Here is a 24,577-nt window from a genome sequence, read left to right on the forward strand (position 1 = left end):
GCAGTTTGTTACCTTTAATGGCAGATCTGCGACTCTGCAAATGATCATGGATTGCTAAATGAATTACATACTGGGTAGAAATCCGAATGAGGAATACTGTACCTTTTCGGAAAACGGGACAAGAGTAACACCAATATGGCTGGGAACCAAGTAAAAATTGGCTGTCTTAACTCTGCTAGAGATAAGAAACAGCCAGTATTGTATTTCGACCACTACTGGATGCAAAGGGTTAAAATATTCCAGACCTATGAGGTCACTGCAAGAGTCAACCACAATGACAGAGAAATGTTGTAGTTAAAAAAAGAAAAACCTACAAAGAGCACACAAACTAGCAAAAGTTCCACCATGAGGATGCTAGTCTCTGAAGGCAGGTGGCACATAAAGGTTTCATCAGGAAAAACACAGGAGTAGCCAACACTGTCCACAGACTTAGACCCATCTGTGAACAAAACAATGGAGTGTGAGCGAGAAGAAAATTTTCAAGGGGAAGAAATTTCATGACAGAGAGGTACTGTATAAACCTTCACCATGTGGTTCAGGACCATGCAAAATTTCACTAGTGGGACCTTCCATGTGGGCAGGGTAGGAACATGAGGGGAGATAATGCAAATGGTAATCAAGATAGAATTTTAGAAATGAGTCATTTTTACAGGAAAAAGAAGGTAGTGATAGAGAACAGGGGGCCTTCCTGAAGGGCTGTAGTCAAAGCACAGTACAAATGGGATACCAGGGTAGTTAACAAATAGAATGCGTTGGTGATGTGGTGAAGGCAGACTCCATACCCAGTTTCAAATGTAGGTATGATAGAGCCCTGTAGGCACAGGAATCTGTACACGAGTTGAGAAGTGGGACCAAAGAGCCGAAGCTCAACCCCCGCAAGCACAACTAGTTGAGTACCAAGACCCATCATTCAATGCTGTTATTCTGGAGGGAGCTCCTTGTGGCTCTATCTTCCCGAGATGCTTCACACTAAAAGTTCACGTAAGCCTTGGCCAGTTCTGTATGCCTTCCAGAAACCAGGGCCAGAATCTGCCTCCCCCCACCCCCTCCCCTTTCCACAGAGGCAGAGAGAGCATGTAACAATCCACCACTTCACCAGAGGAAGCCTCCAGAAAGTCAGCACAGTCTGAAGGGTTCACAGAAAACAAAGCCTCAAAGACCTCCAAAGAACTACTGCAAACAATTCACAAGGAATTGGGGTTCACTCCAATGAGCTAAAAACTCATTAGTATCAATTACCACCATCAGGTGGCCCAGACCTAACTCCCATCTGGCTCCCCACATTGGTTCTGATCCTGATGTTGATGTCCCTACACCAACTTGTAGATCATGCCAGCTCGTAGGTGAGCCCCTTAGCTTTAAGCTAAGTGCTGGCCTTCCTTGGATTTGCAAGTCCTTTGTGGTCATTTGCTTTGTTGTAGTGTTTCCAATTTTATTATGGCTTTATGTGCATGTTTTGCCTCTGGCTTGCTGTATGGGGCTTGCTTGCTTGTTCATTTTAGGCTGGGGTTTTCTTCTCGGTGTGCCCACTAATATTGCCCTTGCACAGTCAGTTCCCTTCTCTGGTGGGTTTTGGGTTCATCTTTGTGAGGCCAGCTCATTGAGGTGGGGCTTTACCTTGGGCAGTTCATTTGTCACATTTCCTCTGTTGGGCCCTTGGTTAGGGACATTCTATGTTTGTGTTGGGGTACACTGGAGGTTCTGGCACTTGTTTACATGGCTCATCGCAGGTGCCATTTTGCATCACGAGTAGAGGGCTGCTTGTGGTTCCTGTTTTCTTTGGCAAGCAGCCCCAATGCCCGAGGTACCTGCTTAATTTTCCTTTGGGCCCCTGGGAGTCCCCCTCTGATCTCTGCCATGGTTCTCATGGAGAGGCCCGGTACCCCTGGTGTTACTCTTTGCGAGTTTGAGAAGTGTCTTGCCATGCTGCCTGTGAGTTGGTGATGCTTGTGACCCTGAGTCCTGTGAGCTTTGCTCTTACCGAGTCTCTACCTCGACAGATTTTGCATTGCAGGTGGATGCTTTCCAGGCAGCTGCTGCTTTACAGGGTAGATTTGCCCATGTGAAGCATTCACAGCATATTGATTAGCTAGAAGCCCCAGAGTTGGCCCCCGTGGCGATTAGGGATCAGGAGCTGGAGGTGTTGGTAATCACCTAAACTCAGTCCGCGCCTCATCCTCCTCTTCTTCCTTTCCCTATGAGTGTGGGTCACTTCACTTCTAGACTTCATCCCCTTCATTTTTGGTTCCACATCCAAAGCATCTGAGAGTTTCAGGGTCAGGTAGGGGTTTAGCTCGGGATGTAGCTCGGCCTTCTCTGGGGGTCGTTCCTTTCATGTTGATGGTGGAGGTAGTCGAGCCTTTCTGTCCTGCTGGGGTTTCGGGGCATTTGCCGTCACAACCACCTCCTTGCCCCAAGCCAAGGAAAAGGAGACAGGAAGGTGTCCTTGGGAAGACACCTTCCTGTCTCAAATGTTAGGTGAGGGGGTAGCCCAAGGAATGCTTAGATGCTTTTCAGCCCTAATTGGTTCTTAGTTGCCTCTGCAGAGGATCTTATGTTACAGAGGAGATAATTTTCTTATTCACTTTCTGTGTACGAGTTGTTAGTTTCTGTGTTTGCTCCCCCCCCCCCTCAGATTCATTATTTCTGGGTCTTGTTAGGTGACTCAGATTTATCTTTTCTCCTGACTGGTTGACAACCCTCTTCTTTTCTTGGGGTTTTGGCAATGGTTCTGTTACTTTATTCCCATGTGCTTGACTGGCAGGAGGTGAGCTCTGTCTTTCATGTGTTCCGAAGGAGGGGGGAGGCACAATTTGCCTCACTTTAGTCCATGCCTGTTTGCTCCAGTGCTTCCCAAGGATGTGGGCAAGTGGCAGCTCCATGTGTAGCTGCCTACACTGTCTGGGGCCCTTACAGCAAATGTCCACCAGATATGTTTACACTGCCTGTGGGCTTGCATGTCTTCATCTTTGTTGAAGGCTTGCTGAGTGTGTCTATGAATATGTTGCTTTGCTGGGATCTGCTCTGGGTGTTGAGGCCTTGTGGCCTGCAGTTCCAGCCTTGGTGGCCTTGCCCAAGATGCTTACCCCTCTACTTGACAAAATTACTCCTGGAGGTAGTGGCAGCATTTTATTCGGAGTGCCTTGCATGTCAGCAGATCATGCTGGCCCATTTAAATTCAGCATGGACTCTTACCCTTGTAGCTGCCTCCCTGTTTTTTGCCCCCTTTCCAGAGAATGTCATGTCTTGGGTTGTTTTGGTAGCTTTTCCTGCTGCCCAATTGATCGGGCGCTGTTTGCTCTTGCTTATGTCCTCATTTGGAGACAGTCTGGTTGGGGGAGGGGGACACCTGTTGTTGGTTGAGGTAGATCCTCAGGTGGGTCAGGTTCTGGGTCATTGCTCTACCCGAGTTGGGTTCCTCCTCTGCTCAGTGTCGCAATCACGCATCGTAGAGGTCTGGTTCCACTTGAGGCTCATGCTGACCCTTTCGTAGATTGCCCCTTTGATGCTGTTGTGGGGGAGAGGGTCATCTAGCCCCTTTTGCCAGCTCCTGGTCCCACAGTTTGTGGGGTTTTTGGATTTCACAAGCTTTTCAGTGGAGCTGGTCTCTGATTTTGGAGACCAAACTCCAAAATCAGACCCTCCCCTGATTTTGGAATCTGGTCTGTTGGATCAGGAGTCCTTTCTGGTACTGTGTCTGGTCCTTGTGGATTAGTTGGCTTCTGGTGTGGTTGAATCGGCCTCATCCCTTCAGTGGCTGTCTCAGTTTTTCCCAGTCCCAAACCAGGATTAAGCAGACCTTTGGTATATCTTCAATCTCTTGGGTCCGAATGCCTTCATCCCCTGCCCAAACCTTCTGCATGACCACTTTGGTGTCCTTGGACTTCAAAGACGTGTACTGGCATGTCCCTATTCATCTGGGGTTAAGGGATTGGTTAGGCTTTGTTGTCGAATGTCATGCTTACTCCTTCAGGGTTCTTCCCTTCAGCTTGAACCTGGTCCCCCCGTATGTTTATCATGGTAGCACAGGTCGTTGCGGCTCAGCTGTATTTGTTAGGGATTCATGTATCGGTCTACCTCGATGGCTGGCTGGTGTGGGCCCTCAATCAGTCCGTTTCTCAGCTGGCCAGGGATGTGTTTTTTCCCAACTCGCTGGGTTTGGGCTCCTGGTGAACTGACATTAGTCCCAGTTGGTGCCATAGCAGGTTCAGACTCAGCTATGTCTCCTTTTGGGAATCTCAGTTGGTGTCACTTTCTCTGCCTGCAGCTTTGTCATTGTCTGGTGTTGGATCAGCCCTGGGTGACTCCCCCGTTTGTTGAGTGGTCATGTGGGAGCCTGAACTATGTCTTGACTTTTTCCTGGGCAAGGTTTGACTCTGGGTGTTGTTACAGTTCCTGTGGTTCAGCCCTTTTCCGCTGAACCATAGAAACTCACTGAACCTGTTGTGACCAGTGGGTTAGACCCATTCCACCCTTCATTGGCCCTTGTTTTGCTGGCTTTCCCTTCAAAGTGTTGGGGGTTCGGTTCCATGGGACCATTCTTCCCTGTCCCGTGATGTGTTTATAAACGCTTCAGCTCTTGGGTGGGACTTTGTGACTAGTGCTCACCAGGCCGCCCAGGGTCGGAGGTCGGGTCTGTTCTGTCGGGCACACAGCACGATGTGCAAATTAGCAGCTGTGGCGCATGCCTTGAGGAGGATTCAGCTTCCTCTGGACTTAGTACCGATCTCTGGCTCCACTCCGAATTCTCCCCTGTGGTTTAATGCTTGAACAAAGTGGAGGGGGGGGGGCGAGCTTGATTGCTCATTTTCATTTGTGGAGTTCTGTCTACTCGTTTAGCTATTTTTTGTTGGTTTTAACCAGAATAGGGGTTTGTTTTGAGGCGCTTACACTTCTGGGTGCCTGTCCGAGTCATTGGCAGATATAAAATGCTCCAAATCACATGTGCATTTCTATAGGCTATTGCTCCTCGTGCCTCTCTGAGGGGGGCCAGGTTCTAGCCGTGGTCCCCGGTAGGCCTAGAACTCCATCCACACAGACTGATGCCAAAGATTAGGGATATACATAACCTGGATAGCTCCGGGGAGTCTTCAGGACTCGCCCAGAAAATAGCATTTCATTACATTCAACGCTGGTTTTTTTTAAGCCTGCTAACATTAATCTTTTCAGAGACATCTTCTCTGCTCTAGCTGACCCATCTGTTTTCCGAGACTTGATGACCATCTTAGAGGAACGAATCAGAGCCATCTGTCCTGATGTGGAAATAATCGTGGGACTAGAATCAAGGGGTTTTTTATTTGGCACCCCTCTGTCACTATCACTTGGAGTTCCATTTGTACCAGTGAGAAAGAAGGGGAAATTACCAGGCGAGCTGAAGAAGGTGTCATATGCATTGGAGTATGGAACAGTTAGTATCGAAATTGATTTGGTATTAATTTTTTTTTATAAATACCAGTACTGTACTGTACTGTCTGTGCTCGGTAATCTAAATCATCTGGAGTTCACCCTCATTCCAATTAGCCAAACATTTGACTTAGCCAACATTCTTACATTGTCCAAAAATGAACAAAATCAAATTGATTCAAGTTTTTCATTTGGCAGAAATTGCAGTAACCCAAATTTCAGTTAGTATTAAAAATTCAGGCACTCAAACTTCAATTAATTTAGTTTTTTCTAATGTATAATATTTTAACTCAAATTCCTATTCAGTTAAAACAAAACAAAAAAACTTGAACATGAATTCTTCAGAATTACTGTACAGTATTTAATTCAATTATTTACAGCAGAATATCTTCTGATAGAAGATCTCTCACTTGTCCTATTGAATGGTGTTTAATTGGTGAGTAGCTACATTTTGATTACAATTTTATACAAAAGTATTATTTTCTACAGGATGTGTTTGAAGCCCAGGCAAAAAGTGTAAAATCAGGACAAAAAGTAGTCATTGTGGATGATTTGTTAGCTACTGGAGGTAAGTCAAGTTATGACTGGTAATCAGAACGTTTAGAATGTGTTCCCTATAAGGACCACTTTTGATAGCGTTCCTGCAACCCTACCCAAAATTTAGTACAGTATACAGTTGTATGCCAGGAAATTTTAGGGTTCTTAGACCTTTGACACACACAACCCAGCCTTGGGGAGTAGAGCTCTCAGAACCCTCCAGGTATGCTCCAGGTATACACAGCAGGCAGGAACCTAAGAATTTACTTAATTTTGTGGAATTATCTTTACATTTTAATTTATTTATTTGGCAAGTACTTGATCATAGCATTAGAAGACCCAGATGTGTGTATGTGTTGTCAAGATCAAAAGATGAAGAGAAACATATCTTTCTTCAGAACGGGTTTTAGAATAATGCACCTCAGCATTAAGTATTCTTAACTTTGCTTTCTCATAGGTTATAACATCACCACCAACTGACACATTTTAGTTGTTTCTTTGACACCTAGTACTGCCTAATTAATTCATTTTGTTATATTACCGCTTAATTAATTAATTAATATTAGATTGAATTTACTCACATTTTGCTGTTGCTTCAATTTTTAATTTCCAATGTATAGGTAAAATTGTTATCAACAATATTGTTGATAATAATAATAATAATAATAATAACAACTAAGGAATATCTATTCCTTAGTATCTCTAAAAATTATAAATATATATATAAATTACTTTATTGCTCTATAAATTACCACCTGTCCAGTGATAAAGAAACAATTTTTATTTCAGGTACCATGAAGGCTGCGTGTGATTTAGTTACATCCATGGGTGGAGATGTATCACTCTGTCTTGTCTGCATCGAGCTTGTCAACTTGAAAGGTCGGGAGAAGATAGACAAACCTTGCGAGGCTGTAGTCAAATTTGAAGTCTAAGACTTAAAAAAAAAAAGTGATAAATTCTCTTTTCAATTAGATAAATAATAGATATGGGAAAAATGTTGTATATTCCTATTGTGTCTTCTGAATACTGTAGTTAGTGTAAGGGTGCCATTCCCATATTGCACATTCTAAAAATTAAATTTAAAATATTGATAAAGATTTTTTTTGAAGCCTGCCTAGTTCTGACCTTATACAAATACAGGTTCATTTTTGTAAGGGGAATGATGCACTTACACTAAAGTAGTATATACTTTTTTTTATTATCTCTGAATATTCTAGTTTGTGAATAGTAATGCCCAGTAGAGTAGTGCTAGCTTTTGAATTATTTTGTAACATGAATATAAACATACCCATTCCCTAGTGATAATTTTATGTAGGGTAAAATTGTCAGCATGCAGGTGGTTGTTCGTGCCTAAACAAACAACGTTGAATGTATTGAAATGCCTCTTTCGGTAGGTCCTTGGTGCTTGCTGTCAGGCAGGCTGAACCCAATTCAATCCATAACAGGCTCTTAGAGTCATAAATAAGCCTACCTTGTGTAGCTTCCAGGAATCGACAGCCCTGGGCCAACCAGGCCTCCCTTTTCTGCTAAACCACAGAAACCCACTGAACCTGTTGGGACCAGTGGGTTTGGACCCCATCTGCCCTTCATTAGCTCTTGTTTTGATGGTTTTCCCTTCAGATGAATGGGGAAGCCATCATCTGAAGGGGGAAGCCACCATTCTTCAGGGGGAAGAATGGCACCATTCTTCCCCCTGTTCCTTGATGTGTTTACAAACTCTTCAGCTCTGGGGTGGGGCTTTGTGACCAGCTCTCACCAGGCCACCCAGGGTCGGTGGTGGTAGGCTTATTTATATTCCCAGATCCGAGTCTCCAACAAGGCCTCCATTGCTCTCTCCCAGCCTACCAGAGACCGGAAGCCAAAAACCTCTTATAGTGGGGCAAGTCATCTATTTTAATTCAAGCAACTTTTTTGTGGCCTTTTTGTGGTTAGGGATATTTTTAATTCCCTGTGCCTTTATAGAAGGAGTGAAGTTTTGTCATCTGGGCCCTGGTAGGCTTATTTATGACTAAGGGCCTGTTATGGATTGAATTGGTGTAGCTTGCCTGATAGCAAGCACCAAGGAACTACCAAGGACCTACCAGAAAGAGGTATTTCAATACATTCAACATTGGTTTTCTTAGGCACCAACAACTATCTGCATGTTGACAGTTTCACCCTATGTATATTTGTGGTGCACATATTACTTGTGCAGTATCTGTGCATACTGATGTTCTACAAGTTCTGTGATATACAAACATTGACAAGCCCAGTGCATCATTGCACATGAAAAAACCACAGTAATATTAAAAATACTGCAGAAATAAAATATATTAAATGCGTGTACTGTACTTACAATTTGGTGCAAAATGCATGGGGCTAGGCTGAGCTTGGATCAATGATTACAAGATTATCACGCTCACCAGAACTACTAATGGTTTGTAAAAGTGCATTAATATATACTGTAGCTTGTAAATAACATGTATGCAGTGATAATAGTACACTTTACTGTTCACAAAATTTAATATTGTGTGCATATTAGTGATACTAATATATTTGTGTATCAGTGTTCAGCATGTTTCATTATATAAATTCATAAAATTACACAATATTAAATAATTGCAAAAACCTTAATTGGGGGGGACCTTCAACAAGCTGCCAGCTTCCTGTCCTCGTTGAAGCCACTAGTGTTAGTGGCTCTCAGGTAAGCACAGGACTTGGGTAAACCAATGACAAACATATTGGCAACACTGAAATAAGTCAGTATACGAATATTAGCAAGAAGACCCACCGCTCGCCTGGCCCAGGTGACCTCTGGGCATCTCGTCCATCAGTGCTTGGTGAATCAGCGATAGTCGTGAGAGTTCCTCTCCACCACAACCAAAGTAAGGTACATACAAATTAAATTTTTCTGTGATCAGGGAATTCATTTAACAATATTAGATTCCCCCCCCCCCTCCTCACTCTGTGGAATTGTCATAAATGGGTGCACAGTGCAAGGGGTTAAGACAGTCAAATTTTGCTGGATTCCCAGTCCATATTAAAGTTATTACAATAGAACTTGTGCATACCACTACTAAGGAGGTAGTAATGGTATCCATGCTTGCATCATTAACTGAAAGGGGGATTCTTTACTAGGATTTCTACCCAGTCATTCTGCAATCTGTGACCATTAACAAGATCATTGGATTGGCATTTTGGGTAACTGCCTGCTCCTAAAAGTGACCTTTACCCCCTTGCCCTCTTTCTACCACTTTAATAGATGGAAATGGCTCTGGCTAGGTTGTGTATTGGTCATGGTCACTAATGGAAGCAACGTCTTGTTCCTTTTTTGTCCGAACTGCATTGTTCCACTTACAATCGTGACCTTGTGAAATGTCCCAGTTTTCAGGAAGACTTAATTTTGCATTCCTAATGTCCCTCCAGGACACTTGTCCATTGATAGAATCCTAGCGGACTGATACCTTTGATGTTGTTTGCCTGGTGTTCATATCTATGTATGAATAAAGAGTATGGACACCTTATTCTTCGTTTCTTTTTTTAATAATTACTGTACTTACTTTCCCAAGTGTGTCTTTAGGTGGTGCTTGGTTTATAATGTATAGTAGCCCTGTACAAGTGGTCAGCAAGTGGAATGCATTGAAGGAAAAAGTTCTTGAAGCCACTTCAGTCTGCAACTAAGAAAAAATATGAAGAAAACTTTTAATTGTCAATTGGAGTACAGTAATTAGTGCACCGGTTATAAATGTGAGGAGGTGGGGCATTAAGAGTACAGGACTGTAGACTACAACTAATGTGAACTCTATTTACAAAATATATACCCTGGATAAACATAAGAATATCATTATAAATGTTACACCATATAACTGCTGGTTTTTGAGGCATCAGGTGAAGTTTAACATAATACAATACCTGTTATTTTTAACGAGCTTGTTACTATACTTGGCTGGTTCCTTCCTGGTCTGGGTTTTACTTCTTGGCCGAGGTTAAGCAAGTACTGTATAAATAATTACTGTACCTGAATTTACCCAAGGACCATCATCTATCTAGTCACCTTGACGGGGACAAGAAGATGGTGGCCTGTCAAAAGTTCCCTATTTTTCCCTGAGTTTTTTTTCCAGCTGGATTTTGAATTGCAGTAATGTCTTGGCATTTATGACTTCGGCGGGTAGGTAATTCCAAGGGTTTATAATCCTATCGGTGAAAAAGCATCTGTTTTCTCTTCCTACATCATGGACTGTGTGTTTAACTTCTCCAAAGCAAATGTAGTCTTCTGAATATTATCTCTATGCATGGATACAGTAGTCCAAATGGGAGCACAACAAAGATTTGTAGTTTAATAACCACTTTTCCTTGAAGTCAAAGATCATTTGGCTATTTTTAGGGTTTGGTTGACTTTTTACTGCAGGTCTCATTTGTTGTTCAACTTATCCATTCTAGTGCTTTATCATTTTGTCCACGTGTTTGTAATTTCCTTGTTAGCCTTTCATGTGGTACCTTATCAAAATCCTTAGCAAAATTTATGTATATTATGTTTACTAAGAGTCCTTTATCTGAATACCTGGTTATCATCTCCAAAATGTGAGGTGTGTAAGGCAGGATTCATTATTAACAAAACCATGTTGTATTGTTTTTACTACATTGTGCACTGTAGGGTGTTGAATGATTCCTACCCTTAGGACTCTATCCACAGGTTTGCAAATATGAGAGGTATGAAAAGACAGATGGTATCATATTTATCATCACATTCACAAGTTATTTGGTGTGAATGCTAAAAACTTGTTACAAATAAAAATGTAAGTGAATTTTGGGAATATCAAAATACACTATGGTGAAATATTTAAATGAGGTTAAGAACACCAGACAGTGAATAATAAAAAAAATAATTATTGTATCTGTAATATATGATAAACATATACTGTAGTTATATGCACTAGGGTACATTTCATCTTGTACATATTTACATAATTAAAGTATACAAACAAAATTTGCACATATTTACATAATTATAGCTTCAGTATACAAATAAAGTCAACACCTAATGAAAGAAAATAACTATGAATTTCATTTCTTTTTGAAATGTCAAATTTCCTAAAGTATTACTATTTATACAAAAATATTTCTTTTAAATGAAAGAATACTTCCTTATAAATTTATTTTTATAATACTATATTTCTAGTCAATGAGGTGGCTAGAAGATAGTGAATGAAGTGGCCATGAGTTAAAATACATTTCCTTGCTTCATAGACCAATTTCAGCCCATCCTCCTGTTTAGATAGTAGTACTGTATTTACAATAACAATATGAACCATCGTACATATATTGACGTAATTAACACTTAGAAAGAATTGTGTACTATCTAATTTGTACACTCCCAAAAGAGGTTTTGTATTTGTTGCTAAAAAACCTAACAGTCCTAGGCCTAATACAGTATAAATATAGTACATTTGTGTTACACTAGGCCTATGAATATTTAATTTAGTTTTTTAGTTTTATTTTTTCCAAGAGATAATATCAATAGTACCAAATTCTATTATCCAATTGTCCATATGTACAGCCTGTATGTACGATGGTCCACAGTTACAAAAAGTTCTATCAAAACATGAGGATGGGTTATCTATCAATTTATACATATGCATCAGTCTTGGCAGAGTTGGAATTTGCTTGAAGACCCTGCAACCCGCTTAACCAATCCAACATGTTACAATATAGTGTTCAGCACTTACAGTTATGATGATGTGCAGCTGGATACTATATCTTGGTTCCAAGTATTTTCCCCAAATCAAGTATGCAGGGACCAATACACTGATGTCATAGTGGTATAAATAAGAGGTGGTCTGAAGATGGGGAAAGTAGCATGCCATGGCTTTGTTATCGATTATACAAGTACGGATTCTGTAGCTATATAGGAGTAAGTATATTTACAGTACTGTACACGAATGATTGTTACATTAGTAAAATACATACAATTTTATGCCAAAATGTTGTGCATAATAGCTATTTAAATTATACAATACAGTATATACTTAGTTACCCTGTAATCTGATCCTATGTATATCAATAATGGCTTGAAATTACAAGTAATACTCTAAAAGTATTTGTCTTAAACTTTAAATATTGTACTAATCAAGAACAAGAATGACAAGGCAAACTAGCCTATTAAATTTGAGAAATTTTTTTTTACAATTCAACAAAGTTCATTATGTTTGACACAGTTTAATGTGTGTAGTAATTAAAGGCTTCTAGCTTATGGATTCCTAGGTAGGTAATATACAAGAATAACAAAAAGTATCATAAAACATTGTAGATTATTTTACGTCATTATATACATTAGCAAGTAGGGCGAGTTAGTCAAGAGGCTTAGTGGCAAGCATTGAAAATACTGTACCAGCATCTATTGGCAACTAATGACCTTGCATAATTCATGCATTTGTGATATATAGCACACTTACTCGACACTATGATGATAGGAACCCCACACTGTATCCACCATGATTGAAACATAAGCTATATCATAAATGGAACCATACACTATATACCATGATGTTTGGAAATGCACACTAAATGCTTTGCTAATATTTTTGTAACCTATTATATTTGATGAATTTGTTGTAACTAGCAGACAGGTAAACCATATTGAGTTACAGTACAGCTGGCCCCCCTCCAAAGGAGGGATTCATTCAGAAAAAACTTGTTCAGTAACTATCATTGAAATGTAATCCCTCTGTTTTACCTATTTAAAGACTTGCAAGAAATATATTTTCCACTTTCTCTTTGAAGCACCTACCTGAATATTATTATTAAATACTCCACTCCTGCCACTTTCCAACCACAAATATGTAGTAGTGATACATAATTCAGTGTAGAATGCTTGAGAGTTGCCACAATGCAAGAATGTAATACAAGAGTATGTAATACAAGAGTAAAAGTAACCGAGGTATCATAAGGTCAGATCATGGTATGTATTTGGAGGTTGTACAAATCTTGCATATGGTTAATCTCATCCTCGTGAAGATTGAATTTTGGTGTTTAATACAAGTTTATACAGGTTACAATTAATGTTAACAGTGAATTTATACTGAGCAAGAGCTTACTTAGTACTGTATTTAAAGTTGCACTTTATAAAATACCCAGTCATAGACAGTAAATCAATTAGTTATAATTATTGCCATGAAAAGATAAAATATACTGTATATACAAAGCTTTTAAACTGGACTAAAGTTGTTAAAGTCATAGATCTGTATAACATTCAACCCTCTGTAATTGCTTTTAAAATTTAACATTTTCATTCTGAATCCATCTTACAAATATTGCTATATCACAGCTTGCTTCTGAATTGTCAGCTCCAGCAGATGATGACCATCATCGTTTCGGTCCTAGGACGGACTGAAATGTCGTCGTCTCTTCAATTTCTAGTGTGTGGTTTGGTCAACGTCAGCTCCAGCAACCAAGGTAGGCAACCTACCAAAATTATCTTCGCCTATTGTAACACCTTCACTCTTTGTACATTAATGTCCAAATCAAATTGGTAAAGACAAATTTTATTTATATTTTAACCTAATTTAACTGTTGACAAAAACTGTTCTTCGGTATTGCTATTGCGTCTTCACTACCAGAATGTGCAGAGCTGAGCAGTAACTGAAGTGTCTACAGTCATTGATTTGTCTCCCTTGCAGGAAATAATGTGGTGCATACCACTTATAAATACTGGACAAAAGGTTAATCCAAAACTGTATCTTTACCTCAACCTTAAGTTTAAACAATTAATGTGTTTTAACTATTGTACTTTACCTTTATAGTTAATGGCAACAGTAATGAAAATATGTTTACTGTGCAGAAATAATCAGTGTGTGGAAGCAAGTATATTTAAAAAAAAATGCATCAGTACAGGAAATGATAAGAGAGTTTTTCATGTTCGGTAACTTATTGTTCAAGTTAATTGAACTGAACAGCTGTTAAAGACCAGCCTTCATAGGCTTACCATGATCTTATATAGTGATCTGAATGATTGGAACTGTGGCAATTTAAAGAAAAAAAAATTCTACTGATATATGGCACAGTCTCCACTGTATAAATCCTAAAGATAAAGAACCTTGAGCAAATGGGTGCTAAACAGATGAACTTAAAAATGGTGTCAAAATGAGAATTCTTTTCCCACAGGTTTTCATTATAAAAGATTATTACTGTAGTATTCCAAAATTATTATGTATCCAGCTTTAAATAATTTTAAAGGCAACACAACTAGGCAACCAAGATGATGTTCAACTAGTTAAATGAGGAGATGGGATGTATAAATCCTCCAGGTCACCATATAAGTTCATGGTGGTCTACGGCTCACAGAGAATATGCTCCTTTCTCATCATGAAGACGTCGCTTATCAGACGCTCGCTTATACCCAGCCTTATCTTTAAGTTTATGAATGATGTGAATGCAGAGAACAATGCACATTAGCTGGAGTCCACCCAAAGCAGCAAGAATGGAACACCAGATGGCTTTGTTATCATCGAGCCAAAATTTTAGCGGTGCACCACATCCACTCTGGAAAAGATCATATAGAATTTGTTACATTAAGAAATAGTAAACCAATAATGTTTCATATTATTTAAGACAAATAATGAATACAGTAGAACCTCGAATGACGACCATTTTGGGTAACGAACGCCCCAATCGCCAACAATTCATCTCGTTAGGCGACCGCTCGTTTGAATAACGTCAGCACCACACGGTGGGGTCTGGGGCTGCTTCTCGCACATTCTCGGGAACCTCCGACAATGCAAATAAATGATTTTTCTTTGTTTATAGATGCTATTGATAGTGGGATGTTGCAAAGCATCAACTTTTTGTAGAAAAACGAAATGAACTTTTTTAAAGAAAGAACAAATGTCAAGAAGGTTCGTTCGGTGTATGTCAGGTAGACTGCTCCACGTTTCTTAAATAAAAAAAAAACAAAAATTACAAAAAAAATTTGAAACAATTTGAAAAACGGACAAGTGCCATAAAGGTTCGTTCAGTATGTCGGGTAGGCTGCTCCATTATTGAGAAATAAATGAAAAATACAAAACAAATGGAACACATTTGAAACACTGAAAAGATTGTCATAATGGAGCAGCCTACCCAACACACACTGAATGAACCTTTATAGTATTTGTCCATTTTTCAAATTGTTTCAACTTTTTTTTTTCATTTTTTTTTATTTAAGAAACATGGAGCAGCCTACCTGACAAACACCGAACGAACCTTTTGCTATACAAAAAAAAAATAAAAAAAAATAATTGAATTGAGTCCAGTTGTTTATGCATAAACAATAGGGCTCCATCAAGGAACATATAATCTCTTCTCACAACCAGACTATCACCAGAGAAATCTTAATAAACAACACAGAATTCATCGATAGGTACAGCGGTATTAGGCGGCTCGACATCAGCAAGGCACTACACATCAAAAAGTCAACACCAGCAATCAACAGCCAATTAATGCACAACTATATTCTACCCACTTCAAGACCCCAAACCGATATGGAAGCCGCAAGAAGAAGAAGTATAGGCCAATAGGCCTTATGCAGTTACTTTCATTCTTATGTTCTCATATCAAAGTTATACCTATTGATTCGTGTTCTGTCTTGTGTTTGTCACAAGTTTGTTCACCTTGCCAAAACTTTTGTACCATATCACCTCACCCAATAGAGTATAAGTACAATGAATTTGTGTGCAAATTAAGTCTTTGAAAATGTAATAAGCCATTACGAAAAGCGTTCAGGCGTCGGACCATAAATAAAAAGGAATTTTGGAGAATTGGTATTTCCATTATCACCAATAGTGAAAAAAAAACATAAGAAATATTGAGAAAATTCGTGTTAGAATTATTAATCTTACCTTTTCGGTCATATTCAACAATTTATATTTATATTATATTATACACACACGAAATATGAGAGGAAATGCTGCCCTGTCAATGGTAGAGTGGGGGAGGTTATGCTATTGATGGCTATATATTGGTGTCTGTCACCGAGATAGGAAGGAATATAGTCCAGAGCAAGGGCTCGAATACCATAGTGGTGAAGTTTAAACAAAAGGTAGTTATGGTTTACAGTATCAACAGCCTTTCTCAGTTATAGAAATAGATTATAATCATGTTCTGTCCGTTAATATTTGTAAAATGTGTAGTGTCTCTATTATAATACTGTAGTGATAAATGGTGTACTCAAGGCAAGTACAAACATTTGTGCAAGTGACTGGTATACCCAGAACTAATTAAATTCAGTTAAAAGATTCGTCAAAACAGTTTTTTCTAAATGCATGATGCCGATTTATTATACAAGAAGTTAAAACACCTAACAAATTACTATGAATCAAAATTACTACACGAGTGATTAGTCACCTGCTTGAGTTGTTGAGCATTTGTGAAGGTTTCCTTATTGACCTCCTGAATGGTGTTGTAACAAGAGTTGCTTATTGGGTAGTTGGTGTAGGCGAACTCCTTCGGACCGTAAAATCCACAACAGTTGAACTGAAACACCAAAATGTTAAATGCTATCATGTTGTTTTCTCATAATTTTAAATTAAAATTCATCGACTAAAATGATGCATGTCTGGAGAGAATATTTACACAATTTTTTTTTAACACTGCATTTAAACTATCAACAATATATTGATGTATTTGTTGGGTGAAATATTAAAACGATATTCCATACTCACATTATTCTGGACAATATTGCGAGTTCCCTGGTTAACCTCGGCCCACCCATTGATCAGGATGTCGTCCAGCTGTAATAAAGCTTAGCAATTCTAATACGTACATTAAATTAAGCATCGGTTCAAAAACGTATATGTAAGAACTCGTGCATTTAAGTATTACATATACTAACAGAATTACCAACAGTAAATGCAACAACTGGCAATCTTTACGTTTCATCGTCACTGTTGTGTTTGGAAGAACTGCTCTTATTTGCCACAACCTATTTTCACTGGAACACTTGCCACTGAATCTGTCCTTTTTCATTCCTGTGGCCATCATTTAAGATATTTATTGTTATCTGAACTACAGTCTGCTGTCATTATATGAAAGCCCAAGTCTAAACTTCATGAAATACTCCATCATTTCCCACGATCTATACTGTTTTATGTTAGCCATTTGTAAGCATGTGTTAGAGAGATTAGAAATCTCCCATAGCACATACATACATTTGTACTTCAGATTAGGAGACTCAAGACATCTTGTGGCAGGGGGGGGAGGGGTATTTTCTCCCACTGTGCTGACAGTGGGGGGGGGAGGGTCTTGCCCTCGGGACCCCGCCTCCCCCTCCCATATTCACATCATGCACACACAGTTGCACTTTAATTTAATCCATAATTGAGCTTTAGTCTGTAATGTATAATGCATTATGGTCAATTACTCCTATTTACTACTAGTCATTGTCACTTATGCTTTACATACTCACTTTATAAGTTATGTTCAGTTACTACTGTTAATTTGGTTATTATAATTCATTTAAGTCAAACTTATTTACTTGATAAATTTACTCAAGTACTGTTATCACAGATTGCACAGATGGTGACAGCTGGTGGCTGTAGACAAGTCTGTTTGGTGAATTGACAGGAACCAAAGCTGATAAGAGATGGTGCTGCTGGCTATTTGTTGTGTTCCGATGATGATAATGATAATAATTTAGCTACTCAGAGCGAAATGTCCATGTAGCACGGGCTATACTGTGGGGCCTCAACTTACGATTTTAATTTGTTCCCAGAGATGGATTGTAAGTCGAAATATCATAAGTCAAAATATATTTTCCCATAAGAAATAATGGAATTGAATTAATCCGTTCCACACCCCCAATAATATTAACTTAAAAAATACATTTTACACCGAATTCCACTCTTTGTACTAGCTACAATACAGTACACATGTTTATTTTAGCTTTATTGAGGACTCATGTTGGCGTATGGAAGATGGTGAGGAGGGTGGGGGGGGAGGAGATGTGTTTCTGTTTGGGAGTCCCTTTCCATTATAACATCAGCCAGTGATAACTTCTTTGGGGTACACTCCTACGTTTTGCCTGCATACCACTAGGACCTGGTTGTGATTCACTGCTTGTTTGTCTCACTAAAAACCTTTCCATGATTTTTATTTTTCTATACATGTTAATTTTTGCTTGTGGTGAGGCATCACAGTGTCATTAAAAAGGTTAAGGCAACAGCCTACTGCACCCTGATTTGGGAGAGTTGTTTCAGCAAAAGTTTGCAGTTCTTCCCATGCTGCTCACATTTTCTTAATTAATGAGGCAGAGACATTCTGTACTGCCCCCTCCTCCCCTGAAGAAATTTCCTCAGCTGTCTCTTGTTGCTGCTGCTTGTGAAGTTCTTCGGTGGTCAGTTCTTCGCTGTGTTCTTCCACAAGCTCACAACACACAACACTCACAGCACTATGAATGCTACTTCTTTTTCTAAATTTCTCACACCATCTATTCCGTGTTTGCCTTAAACACTTTCGCATCTGCATCACTCGTTCCAGGGGTGTTCTTTTTAAGATCTTCATGCAATTTCCTTGTTTTTTTTACAAATAATGGCCTCTGAAATGCTATCACCTGCTAACTCTTTGCTGTGTATCCAAATTAATAATAATTATTCAACATCCTCAAGTGTTTCTGTTCTATGCTTCGTGATTATTGTTATGCCTTTTGCCACTTTAGCACTCATAATGTCCTTTTTCTTAGCAAATATGGTGGATATTGTTGACAGATTTGTTATACTGCCTAGCTAGTTCAACAACCTGCACACCATCATGTTTACGAATGATCTTGTTTTTTCTCTATGGTCATCCTTTTGCTCGGCCGACCGGGAGCCGGTCAGCTGAGTGGACAGCACGCTGGCCTTGTGATCCTGTGGTCCTGGGTTCGATCCCAGGCGCCGGCGAGAAACAATGGGCAGAGTTTCTTTCACCCTATGCCCCTGTTACCTAGCAGCAAAATAGGTACCTGGGTGTTAGTCAGCTGTCACGGGCTGCTTCCTGGGGGTGGAGGCCTGGTCGAGGACCGGGCCGCGGGGACACTAAAAAGCCCCGAAATCATCTCAAGATACCCTCAAGAGATAACAAGATCCTCACATGTGTTTTCATATGTTGAACTTTACCACAGACTTTCTTGGGACCCATGGCATGTTACATAATAATTACTTCTATGTTCAAAAAACAAAAAACTATCAAAATAATGAATTTCTTACAAGTGGGATCATCATTAAGCAGTCAGCTCTGGTAAACTGAGGCAGATCGGCCCATGCCACCAGGCATGGCCTATCTGGTTCCTGGATCTGATCACATGATTCCTGGCCCTCCAGGAACCACATGCTCGGTTGACCCAAACGTGTATCAACAAATATCGTTAGTTGACAACTAACGATAGTTGACAATCATAAGTCGATGCTCATTTTCCGACCAAATTTACATCGTAAATCTTAAATATCGTAAGTAGGGGCAATCGTAAGTCGAGGTGTCTGTATATAGTGAGCCTGTAATCGAGCTCGGTTATTTGCGATAACCTTGTTACTCCGATGTTGTGGTCTGGCGGTTTTATATTCCCTGTGCACCTAACTTGATCAGGACCTTCTTGATACCTGCTTGATGGGGTTCTGGGAGTTCTACTTCCCAAGCCTGGCCTGACTTGAGAGAGCTTGGTCCCCACATATCCACCACAGCCCGGTTGGTCCGGCACTCCTTTGAGAAAATGATCTAGTTCTCTTGAAGATGTCCACGGTTGTTCCGACAATATTTCTTATACTCACTGGGAGGGACTGTACCCCGAGATACAGAACTTAACTGCACTTGGACTATTTTATATGGTTGACTGTTACTCTGTTCTGTTCGACAGAAAACCACGTATCCAGTGTCCTACTTTTCCGGTTATTCCCAATGACCTCATTTTGTGTGCTATCACTCCATGAACACATTTATTGAATGCCTTTGTGAAATCCGTTTATACCACATTATGCATTCTGTTTTTCTCCTAATGCCTCAGTGACTTGTAGTGCTCAAGTAGCTGTGAGAGGCACGATCTTCCCGCTCTAAATCCATGTTGGCCTGGGTTGTGAAGGTCATTGGTCTCCATGAAACTGGTGACCTGACTCCTGATCACTCTCTCAAGTACTTTTATTATTAAAAGTATTGCTAAAAGAAGACCATTGCTACTCGTTGCTTGGTTGTTGGGAACGGCTTGATTCTGGGAAATGTGCGGACATAGTATGTAGCACCTGTAGTTCCCGGGAATGTGGAGGTAGCTGCTACAAAATTTCTGAAGTAGTTGCTACACCTTCACATGCTGTAGCACAATTACATTTTGATGCCTTATGTACTTTGGCTTAATTTGTTACAAATTTCCTTTGAAGTTAATTAAAACGTATATTGAGTCTTGTTCCTTCTTAATTAACATGTTACGGAGTACCACAGAAACACGTGCTATATGTTGATTTATACATTTTCTGTAGTGGTGCTAACCTCACTCAGATGTAAAACACATTTGAAATAACAATAACTAGTATGAGTAAATCCGCAGAAACTGTGATAAGGGTTCGAACCTATGCGCTCGGTGTTCCAAGCACACGCCCTTTCAAGGGTGTGCCTGGGAACACCCAGCACATAAGTTCGAACCCTCATGGCGGCTCCTATAAATTTTATCATTGATGCATCATGATAGTGTGATTACTCTGTAATAAATAGTATCATAACTTGGGTCACCAGCTGTGTAGTGACACTAACCAAGAGATAGCATCATATGAGTCCGAAAGGAAAGAGCCTAGAGGAGCAAAAGCTAAGTCAGATCACGTTCATTGGAGCATGAGAGTACGTACCGAGAAAGGCACGAGTCAACAGTATAAAAAAGACTAAGGTTCATGTTGGGCATGTGCGTGAGAGCCAATTAGTCAAGCCGGCGTTTGTAAAGAGTAGAGGCACAAAAGATTATTTAAAAGAAAATAGTCTATAGGATGCTTATAGTCCCTAACATGAGAGGGGGGGGGAGGTATAGCCCCACTAGGCTCTCTTCTTTTATTCTCTTGTGTTGCTATCTCATTTTGTCAACTCATTCTCTTTGCCATATGGCTTTCTGCAGTTTTTATTTATTCTATACTTCAACCTTATTCTTTTACTTCAAAATTTTGTTTCCCTATTCTTATATTTCTACCTTATCCCTACATTTCTACCTGATCTTCCCATACTTCATCCCTTTCCTATACTTCTTAACTTACTATTATTATTCAACCTTCTCCCCTATTATCTCATACTCTTACCATATAAATTGAATTTCCTCTACCACTCTTTCCATTACGTAACTTGATAATGGTTCAGGACAGTCGTAACGTCGTCAATTCCTTTACCTCAAGACCTGTGGCTTGGATGTCTGATATAACCATTCATTATGCTACAATTTGCATTGAATGGTCCACTTTTGCAAATCCTTGACATGAAAAGTCAAATTCTTCGTTCCTCCTTACTGCAGACGATGAGTCACAATAACGTGACTGAAGATATGGTGACCAAGCCACACACCAGAAGATGGAGAGACGATGACGTTTCGGTCCGTCCTGGACTATTATCAAGTCTATCAAGTCTTCCTCCTCACTATTTTCAAGTAACTTTTCCTGGAACACTACAACACCCATTTCTAATTCTTTCTCATGATCACAGCTGGTGTGGGATTTACCTAAGGGCCACTAACACTAGAGGCTTCGACAAGAACAGGAAGCCGGCAGCTTGATAAAGGTCCCCCCCCCCCATTAGCCTTTATGGTCTTTTCCAGCTGTATTTCAAAACTGAACAAAACTGAGTTTTGGCATTTACGGCTTCAGATGGTAGGCGGTTGCATGGGTTTATAACCCCTGTGGGTGAAACAGCATCCCCTGTTCTCAGTGCTACATTGTGGGATTTTCTAGTGTTTTCCCAGGGGCAATTAATGTATGTGTGAACTTTCTCCTAGGAAACTAAAATTTTAACCCCTGAACTATATGCAAATTTTAATGCACCTAAGAAGTTGGATTTACTCAAACATTTATTTTTGTGCAGAATCGACAAATTTCCTACTGGTTATTGAAACTTTTCACCCTTTCGATACTTTGGTCACAGAAAACCAATATTGGCTGAATCTTATATTTAGTATGAACAAATAGCATTTTGGGGGGGGGGGTTATCTTGTAATATTGGTAATATTGGTATAAACTATGAACTGGTCATTCAGACATACTCTGTGTTAACGAGGCCTCTTCAGATACCACTCACGACCACCCCAGTCTACCCACCATTACTACTCACCCTGAGCTGTAGGAGGTTGAGAGCGACGATTCCACCAATTTCTGCCGATACTGCCAAGATGAGCAATGCCAAGTACTGAAACAAACGCTGCATTAATTGTGTCAACATCAGCGTGTCTATTTCAGGGTAATCATTGCCAAAGTATAATTACAATTAAAGCGTGCCTTAGACAAATGTCCCTCTAGCATTCTAGAAACGCAAAATTGCAGTACCAAGCTGTACAGACCATCCGCCAATATAATGTATGTGCGTGTACTTACTTAATTGTGGATGCAGGACAGTGTCAGCTCTGGGCCCTGCCTTTTCAGCTGTTGGAGTAATGCAATATGGTACCCATCCCTCAAGATTTATCAAAACTAATTTAAACCTATATATAGTATAAACCTCAATTACTGAGTACCTAAAGTAATTCGTTTGATTTATTCATTACTTAATCCTGCAGTTGCTCAATGTTTTTGTATCTAGCTTCCATCCATGATTTCTCTCCTTTTGTCTATCATTTCATCGTCAAACATTTCACCTTTATCTACATCGTTAATGACCCTAGGATCTTAAATGTCACAATTATGCCCCCTCTTACCCAGCACATATCTAACGTAGTAAGATCCAGGGATCTGTTCTTTACACACAAACACACGTGGCATAGGAAAACATAGACCCCCACACAACCTATATATTATGTGAGAAATCTTTAAAGAATTCTGATAAAGAAAGAGTTCTAGGGGTGATTCTAGATTGAAAACTATCACCTGAGGACCACATAAAGAATATTGTGCGAGGAGCCTATGCCACGCTTTCCATCTTCAGAATTGCTTTTAAATACATAGATGGCGATATACTAAAGAAATTGTTCACGACTTTTGTTAGGCCAAAGCTAGAATATGCAGCAGTTGTGTGGTGCCTTTATCTTAAGAAGCACATCAACAAACTGGAAAAGGTGCAAAGACATGCTATTAAGTGGCTCCCAGAACTGAAGGGCAAAAGCGACGAGGAGAGGTTAGAGGCATTAAATATGCCAAAACTAGAAGACAGAAGAAAAAGAGGTGATATGATCACTACATACAAAATAGTAACAGGAATTGATAAAATCGATAGGGAAGATTTCCCGAGACCTGGAACTTTAAGAACAAGAGGTCATAGATTTAAACTAGCTAAACGCAGATGCCGAAGAAATATAAGGAAATTCACTTTCGCAAACAGAGTGGTAGACGGTTGGAAAAAGTTAGGTGAGAAGGTGGTGGAGGCTAAGACCGTCATTCAAAGCGTTATATGACAGTGCTGGCAAGACGGGACACCACGAGCGTAGCTCTCATCCTGTAACTACACTTAGGTAATTACACACACACACACGCGCAGTGTGTGTGTGTGTGTGTGTGTATATATAGAGCCCAATAGACTCAGGAACCTGTACACCTGTTTATTGACGGTTGAGAGGTGGGACCAAAGAGCTAAAGCTCAACCAACGCCAGCACAACTAGGTGAGTACACTCGCCCCCTCTCTCTCCCCCTCCCCCCCCCCTCTCTCTCTCTCTCTCTCCCCCTCCCCCCCCTCTCTCTCTCTCTCTCTCTCTCCCCCTCCCCCCTCTCTCTCTCTCTCTCTCTCTCTCTCTCTCTCTCTCTCTCTCTCTCTCTCTCTCTCTCTCTCTCTCTCTCTCTCTCTCTCTCTCTCTCTCTCTCTCTCTCTCCCTTCCCCCCACTCTCTCTCTCCCTCCCCACTCCCCTCTCTCTCTCTCCCTCCCCACTCCCCTCTCTCTCTCTCCCTCCCTCCCCACTCCCCTCTCTCTCTCTCCCTCCCTCCCCACTCCCCTCTCTCTCTCTCTCTCTCCCTCCCCACTCCCCTCTCTCTCTCTCTCCCTCCCCACTCCTCTCTCTCTCTCTCCCTCCCCCCCTCTCTCTCCCCCTTCTCCCTCCCCCTCTCTCTCTCTCTCTCCCCCTTCTCCCTCCCCCTCTCTCTCTCTCTCCCCCTTCTCCCTCCCCCCTCCCTCTCCTTCCCCCCTCTCCCTACCCCTCCCCCCCTCTCTCTCTCTCTCTCTCCCTCCATGTGAGAAAGGCTGTTGGTCCAGATATAATCTCACCATGGGCATTGAAAGAGTGTGCAGAGGTACTTTGCTTGTCACTCTCCATAGTGTGGCAAGCAAGGTCACTGGAGATGGAAGACCAACCAGAAATATGGAAGACGACTAATGTAGTCCCAATATACAAAAATGGTGACAGATAAGAGGCACTGAATTACAGGCTAGTGTCCTTAATTTGTACACCATGCAAGGCGATGGAGAAGATCATCAGAAAAAATCGTAGTAACACATTTGGGGAGAATTGACTTCGTGACAAATTGCCAACATGGGTTCAGGAAGGGTAAATCTTGCCC

The 24,577-nt window shown here is 40.4% G+C and overlaps 2 protein-coding genes across 5 annotated transcripts in view; one reads left to right on the top strand and one right to left on the bottom strand.

Moving 5' to 3' along the window:
* Aprt (adenine phosphoribosyltransferase) overlaps positions 1-9,443 on the top strand; it is a 16,433-nt gene extending 6,990 nt beyond the window's left edge. For all 3 annotated transcript variants that reach the window (XM_045746305.2, XM_045746306.2, XM_069328323.1), the window contains exons 3-5: positions 5,170-5,407; positions 5,893-5,971; positions 6,730-9,443. In XM_045746305.2, coding sequence (XP_045602261.1) covers positions 5,170-5,407; positions 5,893-5,971; positions 6,730-6,872 — 460 coding nt within the window. In that variant the 3' untranslated portion in view covers positions 6,873-9,443. The remainder of the gene's footprint in view (positions 1-5,169; positions 5,408-5,892; positions 5,972-6,729) is intronic.
* Positions 9,444-10,786: 1,343 nt separating this feature from the next.
* Positions 10,787-24,577, bottom strand: part of LOC123760603 (tetraspanin-13) — a 78,568-nt gene continuing 64,777 nt past the window's right edge. Inside the window, exons 4-7 of one of the 2 annotated variants that reach the window (XM_045746307.2) lie at positions 22,210-22,296; positions 16,614-16,682; positions 16,297-16,425; positions 10,787-14,457 (exon numbers count right to left, since the gene is read on the bottom strand). In XM_045746307.2, the coding sequence (XP_045602263.1) occupies positions 14,254-14,457; positions 16,297-16,425; positions 16,614-16,682; positions 22,210-22,296 (489 nt within the window). In that variant the 3' untranslated portion in view covers positions 10,787-14,253. The remainder of the gene's footprint in view (positions 14,458-16,296; positions 16,426-16,613; positions 16,683-22,209; positions 22,297-24,577) is intronic. The other variant, XM_045746308.2, reaches the window with a different exon arrangement.

The sequence above is a fragment of the Procambarus clarkii genome, chromosome 21 (genome assembly GCF_040958095.1).
Source record: "Procambarus clarkii isolate CNS0578487 chromosome 21, FALCON_Pclarkii_2.0, whole genome shotgun sequence".
NCBI lineage: Eukaryota > Metazoa > Arthropoda > Malacostraca > Decapoda > Cambaridae > Procambarus > Procambarus clarkii.